Source organism: Stylophora pistillata, chromosome 8 (genome assembly GCF_964205215.1).
Source record: "Stylophora pistillata chromosome 8, jaStyPist1.2, whole genome shotgun sequence".
Lineage (NCBI taxonomy): Eukaryota > Metazoa > Cnidaria > Anthozoa > Scleractinia > Pocilloporidae > Stylophora > Stylophora pistillata.
Window position 1 is genome coordinate 9518410 of NC_142526.1, and position 7815 is coordinate 9526224.

General features: G+C 37.5%; 1 protein-coding gene across 1 annotated transcript in view; it reads right to left on the bottom strand.

Annotated features, from left to right (window-relative positions):
• The window catches only part of LOC111319467 (uncharacterized), a 42114-nt gene that overhangs the window by 32424 nt on the left and 1875 nt on the right, over window positions 1–7815 (bottom strand). The window contains 4 exon segments of the mRNA XM_088731389.1: window positions 463–555; window positions 2691–2783; window positions 4207–4299; window positions 7177–7269. Coding sequence (XP_088587515.1) covers window positions 463–555; window positions 2691–2783; window positions 4207–4299; window positions 7177–7269 — 372 coding nt within the window.

The following is a 7815-nucleotide window of genomic DNA, read 5'->3' on the forward strand; positions in this document are numbered from 1 at the left end:
CGTTCGACAGCTATAGACCATCGTACCTCTTTACCTGATCTATCGATTGAAAACCAATACCTTGATCCAGGGATGTGTGCACGCTCATTCCCCTGATTACATATTTTTTATGCTCAGTCCACGATGCAAGACTAATAATTAAAGTTAAACATTCCCGACTAGTCACCACCGTAAAACAAATTTAGCCCTTTCTTTAAAAAGAGCATTGGTCTCCCAAAAATTTTTTTCAGGTGTCCGTTACTTTCTACCTAAGTTTCCTAGTAGGTCGCGAGAAAATTATTTTATAATTAGGCTGGCACTACATCGTTACCAAAGAAACAACGAGAAGAGAATAGAAAGAGCTCGCAACTTTTGGATCGTTTTTCTCAACAGCGAAAAAAAATTCGAGCAACCATACAAAACTTGACTTTAAAACTTTGCCTACATCCGACATAACAAATACAATTTTTACTTCTAACGTACCGATACTCCTTTGTTGATATCAGCTCCGTTCTCTAAAAGTAACCTAACAATATCAATGTTACCATTCCTTACAGCTGCTCTGAGCGGAGTGTCCTATAAGAAGGAAAAAAATTGGAAAAAGCTCGGTAATGTATCAAGGCAATATTCTCCTCTTTGAATGGCCACGGTAAGGATAAATGTGCGTTTGGAACAACTACATTCTGCAGGACTTTTTCAAGCTAAGGTCAGAAGGAGTTTTACCTGGTACAATAGTTCACCAAATCATAGCAATTCTTATTAATGGTTGGAAGGGGTACTAAGAATGAAGCAAAAAAAGAATACTCTATGCAGGAATAATAGGCATCAACTTTTCAAGCAAAGCTTATCAAAGTAACACTTGAAAAGAACTTAATGGGTAGAAAGTCTCATACACATGAGACAGTTTCACATTGACTAATGGAAAAACTGCGCAGTTTTAAACCATATTTAATCGAAACGTCCTTTGAGTCGTTCCTTTAAAGGTCATGATTTCCATAATCGAGTAACGGGCTTGGTGCACACTTCTAGAAGTACCTTTTCTTCCCTTCGATGATTTTTTTTCAATTACTCTAATTTAAAGAGGATAATTTATACACTAAAAATTAGGCAAAGAAGATATAGGTAACCGTGCTCGTTCGACAGCTATAGACCATCGCACTTCTTTACCTCATCTATCGATTGAAAACAAATACCATGATCCAGGGATGTATGCACGCTTATTCCCCTGATTACATATTTTTTATGCGCAGTACACGATGCAATACTGATAATTCAACTTAAACATTCTCGACTAGTCACCACCATCAAACAAATTTAGCCCTTCCTTTAAAAGGAGCATTGGTCTCCAAATAATTTTTTTTCTAGGTTTGCGTTACTTTCTACCCAAGCTTCCTAGTAGCTCGCGAGAAAATTATTTTATGAGTAAGCTGGCACTACATCGTTACCAAAGAAACAACAAGAAAGGAATAGAAAGAGCTCGGAACTTTTGGAACGTTTTTCTCAACAGCGAAAAACATTCGACCAACCATACAAAACTGGACTTTCAAACTTTGCCTATACTCGACATAACAAATAGAATTTTTGCTTCTAACGTACCGGTACTCGTTTGTTGACATCAGCTCCGTTCTCTAAATGTAACCTAACAATCTTAGTGTGATCATTCTGTAATGCTGCAGTGAGCAGAGTGTCCTATAAGTAGGAACAAAATTGGAAAAAGCACGGTAATGTATAAAGGTCATATTCTCCTTTGTGAATGGGCAAGGTAAGGATAAATCTGCGTTTGGAAACCCTACATTCTGCAGGACTTTTTCAAGGAAAGGTCAGAAGGAGTTTTACCTTGTACAATAGTTCACCAAATCATAAAAATTCTTATTAATGGTTCGAAGGGGTACTAAGAAGGAAGCAAAAAGAGAATACTCTATCCAGGAATAATGGGCATCTAAAACTTTTCATGCAAGGCATATCAAAGTAACACTTGAAAACAACATAATGGGTAGAAAGTCTCAAGCACATCAGAGAGTTTGATATTGACTAATGGAAAAACTGCGCAGTTTTAAACCATATCTAATCAAAACGTCCTTTGATTCGTTCCTTTCAAGGTCATGAATTCCATCATCGAGTAACGGGCTTGATGCACACTTTTAGCAGTACCTTTTTTTCCCGTCGATGACTTTTTTTTTTATTTCTCTAATTTAAAGAGGTTATTTTATACACTAAAAGTTAGGCAAAGAAAATATAGGTAACCGTGCTCGTTCGACAGATATAGACCATCGTACCTCTTTACCTGATCTATCGATTGAAACCAATACCATGATCCAGGGATGTGTGCACGCTTATTCCCCTGATTACATATTTTTTATGCGCAGTACACGATGCAATACTGATAATTCAACTTCAACATTCTCGACTAGTCACCACCATCAAACAAATTTAGCCCTTCCTTTAAAAAGAGCATTGGTCTCCAAATAATTTTTTTTCCAGGTTTGCGTTACTTTCCACCCAAGTTTCCTAGTAGCTCGCGAGAAAATTGTTTTATAACTAGGCTGGCACTACATCGTTACCAAAGAAACAAAAAGAAAGGATAGAAAGAGCTCACAACTTTTGGAACGTTTTTCTCAACAGCGGAAAAAATTCGACCAACCATACAAAACTTGACTTTCAAAATTTGCCTAAACACGACACAACAAATACAATTGTTGCTTCTAACGTACCCGTACTCCTTTGTTGACATCAACTCCGTTCTCTAAAAGTAACCTAACTATATCAGTGTGACCATTCTTTACAGCTGCAGTGAGCGGAGTGTCCTCCTATAAGTAGGACAAAAGTTGGAAAAAGAACAGTAATGTATAAGGGTCATATTCTCCTCTTTTAATAGCCACGGTAAGGATAAATCTGCGTTTGCAACAACTACATTTTGCACGACTTTTTGAAGCTAAGGTCAAAAGGAGATTTACCTTGTACAATAGTTCACCAAATCATAAGAACTCTTATTAATGGTTCGAAGGGGTACTAAGAGTGAAGCAAAAAGAGAATACTCTATCCAGGAATAATGGGCATCTAAAACGTTTTAAGCAAAGCTTATCAAAATAACACTAGAAAAGAACTTAATGGGTAGAAAGTCTCAAGCGCATGAGACAGTTTGATATTGACTAATGGAAAAACTGCGCAGTTTTAAAAACGATATCTAATCAAAACGTCCTTTCAGTCGTTCCTTTCAAGGTCATGATTTTCATCATCGAGTAACGGGCTTGATGCACACTTTTCGCAGTACCTTTTTTTCATATCGATGATTTTTTTTCAATTACTCTAATTTAAAGAAGATAATTTATACACTAAAATTCAGGCAAAGAAAATATAGGTAACCGTGCTCGTTCGAGAGCTATAGACCATCGTACCTCTTTACCTGATACAGCGATTCAAAACCAACACCATGATCCAGGGATGTGTGCACGCTTATTCCCCTGATTACATATTTTTTATACGCAGTACACGATGCAATACTCATATTTCAACTTAAACATTCTCGACTAGTCACCACCATCAAATAAATTTAGCCCTGCCTCTAAAAAGAGCATTGGTCCCCAAATAATTTTTTTCCAGGTTTCCGTTACTTTCCACCGAAGTATCCTAGTAGTTCGCGAGAAAATTATTTTATGACTAGGCTGGAACTACATTGTTACCAAAGAACAACAAGAAAGTAATAGGAAGAGCTCGCAACTTTTGGAACGTCTTTCTCAACAGCGAAAAACATTCGACCAACCATACAAAACTTGACTTTCAAACTTTGCCTATACCCGACATAACAAATACAAAATTTTTCTTCTAACGTACCCGTACTCCTTTGTTGACATCAGCTCCGTTCTCTAAAAGTAACGAACAATATCAGTGCGACCATTCTTTTCAGCTGCAGTGAGCGGAGTGTCCTATAAGTAGAAAAAAAATTGGAAAAAGCACGGTAATGTATAAAGGTCATATTCTCCTCTTTGAATGGCCATGGTAAGGACAAATCTGCGTCAGGAACAACTTCATTCTGCAGGACTTTTTCAAGCTAAGGTCAGAAGGAGTTTTACCGTTACTAAACAAACAACAAGAAGAGAATAGAAAGAGCTCGCAACTTTTGGAACGTTTTTCTCAACAGCGAAAAACATTCGACCAACCATACAAAACTTGACTGTCAAACTTTGCCTATACACGACATAACAAATACAATTTTTGCTTCTAACGTACCCGTACTCCTTTGTTGACATCAGCTCTGTTCTCTAAAAGTAACCTAACTATATCAGTGTGATTATTCTTTACAACTGTAGTGAGCGGAGTTACCTCCTATAAGAAGGAAAAAATTGGAAAAAGCACGGTAATGTATAAAGGTCATATTCTCCTCTTTTAATGGCCACGGCAAGGATAAATCTGCGTTTGGAACAACTATATTTTGCAAGACTTTTTCAAGCTAAGGTCAAAAGGAGTTTTACCTTGTACAATAGTTCACCAAATCATAGGAATTCTTATTAAAGGTTCGAAGGGGTACTCAGAATGAAGCAAAAAGAGAATACTCTATCCAGGATAATGGGCATCTAAAACTTTACAAGCAAGGCTTATCAAAGTAACACTTGAAAAGAACTTAATCGGTAAAAAGTCTCAAGCGCATGAGACAGTTTGATATTGACTAATGGAAAAACTGCGCAGTTTTAAACGATATCTAATCAAAACATCCTTTCAGTCGTTCCTTTCAAGGTCATGATTTCCATCATCGAGTAACGGGCTTGATGCACACTTTTCGCAGTACCTTTTTTTCACATCGATGATTTTTTTTCAATTACTCTAATTTAAAGAGAATAATTTATACACTAAAAATTAGACAAACAAAATATAGGTAACCGTGCTCGTTCGACAGCTATAGACCATCGTACCTCTTTACCTCATCTATCCATTGAAAACCAATACCATGATCTAGGGATGTGTGCACGCTTATTCCCCTGATTACATATTTTTGATGCGCAGTACACGATGCAATACTGATAATTCAACTTAAACATTCTCGACTAGTTACCACCATCAAACAAATTTAGCCCTTCCTTTAAAAAGAGCATTGGTCTCCAAATAATTTTTTTCCAGGTTTGCGTTACTTTCTACCCAAGTATCCTTGTAGCTTGCGAGAAAATTATTTTATGACTAGGCTGGCACTACATCGTTACCAAAGAAACAACAAGAAGGTAATAGAAAGAGCACGCAACTTTTGGAACGTTTTTCTCAACAGCGAAACACATTCGACCAACCATACAAAACTTGACTTTCAAAATTTGCCTAAAACCGACATAACAAATACAATTTTTGCTTCTAACGTACCCGTACTCCTTTGTTGACATTAGCTGCTTTCTCTAAAAGTAACCTAACAATATCAGTGTGACCATTCTTTACAGCTGCAGTGAGCGGAGTGTCATCCTATAAGTAGGAAAAAGATTGGAAAAAGCACGGTAATGTATAAAGGTTATATTCTCCTGTTTGAATGGCCACGGTAAGGACAAATCTGCGTTTGGAACAACTTCATTCTTCAGGACTTTTTCAAGCTAAGCTCAGAAGGAGTTTTACCTTGTACAATAGTTCACCAAATCATAAGAACTCCTATTAATGGTTCGAAGGGGTACTCAGAATGAAGCAAAAAAGAATACTCTATCCAGGAATAATGGGCATCTAAATCTTTTCAAGCAAGGCTTATCAAAGTAACACTTGAAAAGAACATAATGGGTATAAAGTTTGAAGCGCATGAGACAGTTTGATACTGACTAATGAAAAAACTGCGCAGTTTTAAACGATATCTAATCAAAACTTCCTTTGAGTCGTTCCTTTTAAGGTCATGATTTCCATCATCGAGTAACGGGCTTGGTCCACACTTTTAGCAGTACCTTTTTTTCCCCATCGTTGATTTTTTTTTAATTACTCTAATTTAAAGAGGATTATTTTTACACTAAAAATTACGCAAGGAAAATATAGGTAACCGTGCTCGTTCGACAGCTAAAGACCATCGTACCTCTTTACCTGATCTATCGATTGAAAACCAATACCATCATCCAGGGATGTGTGCACGCTTATTTCCCTGATTACATATGTTTTTATGCGCAGTACACGATTCAATACTGATAATTCAACTTAAACATTCTCGACTAGTCACCACCATCAAACAAATTTAGCCCTTCCTTTAAAAAGAGCATTGATCTCCAAATAATTTTTTTTCCAGGTTTGCGTTACTTTCTACCCAAGTTTCCTAGCAGCTAGCGAGCAATTTTTTTTATGACCAGGCTGGCACTACTTTGTTACCAAAGAAACAACAAGAAAAGAATCGAAAGAGCTCGCAACTTTTGGAACGTTTTTCTCAACAGCGAAAAACATTCGACCAACCATACAAAACTTGACTTTCAAAAGTTTCCCTAAACCCGACATAACAAATACAATTTGTGCTTCTAACGTACCCATACTCCTTTGTTGACATCAGCTCCGTTCTGTAAAAGTAACCTAACAATATCACTGTGACCATTAACCCAAAGTAAGTTAAAATGGCGTTATTTTGCTAAGGTTTACTCACGTTTTAGCCGCGACGGCAAAATGGCTTTCTTCACGTCACAGACAAGGCCGCTACGGCGGGAAACCTCACAACGACGGCAAACGGAAGTAATTCTGGCGGTAACTTCACTTCCTCTTACCGTCCCAGATGTTTCCCCTCGTCGGTTCTTAAGCTCGCTAATTTGCGTCATTAGGTAACGGGCTGCGTAGACATTTTCAGCTACACCGTTTTCCCATCAAGGAGTTTTAAGGGGGTGGGGGGGGGGGATAATTGTACACTGAAATTACCCAATAAAAAAATCTAGTTCACCGTGCTCCTTCATTAGCTATAGACCATCGTACCTCTTCACCTGGTCCATTGATTGAACAACAATACCATGTTCTAGGAATGCACGCAAGCTCATTTGCTTGATTACGCGTTTTTTAATGCGATGTACAAGATGCGCAATGACATTAAGAAGTCACCTTAAACAATTTCAACACATTACGACGCAATTTCCTGAACAAGAAAGAAAGAGAAAGAGCTCCCATCTTTGTGCAACGTTTTTCTCAACAAGAAAAATTCGAACAGCCATACGAAATTTGACTTTCAAATTCTGACTAAACTCGACATGACAAATACAATTTATGCTTCTAACGTACCCTTCCTGCTTTGTTGAGATCAGCTCCGTTCTCTATGAGCAACCTAACAGTATCAGTGCAACCATTTCTTGCAGCGTGAGCGAGTGGAGTGTCCTCCAAATCCTAGAAAACAGAATACACAATTAAAAAGCACAGTGATATATGACGCGGCCATTCTGTTCTTCAATGACCAATGTAAGGATATGGTTGAATCTGCTTTTAATACAACAACATTCTTCACTTGTGTAAGCATAGGGTCAGAAGGAGTACTGCCTTGTAAAACAGTTAAACAAATCATATAGAAACTATAGAAAGTATATAAACTAAATAATACTCGAGTTGGACCGAAGTTATGAAATAAAAAAGACAGGTCACCGTACTCGTTTAAGAGCAAGAGACCATCGTACCTCTTCATCTGGTTCATTAATTGCAAAAGAATACCATGCCCTGGGAATGCACGCGAGCTTATTCGCCTGATTATGCGGGGTACCAGATGCGCAATGACACTGAGAAATCACCTTAAACATTCTTAACACATTACCACGCAATTTCCTGGCAGTTAAGTCTAGTGAACAACAATTTAATCATGATAAATCTGTTACACTTAGCTACAAAAATTCAGGGCATTCAAATGTTTGTGATTCTAAACAAATTTAGCCG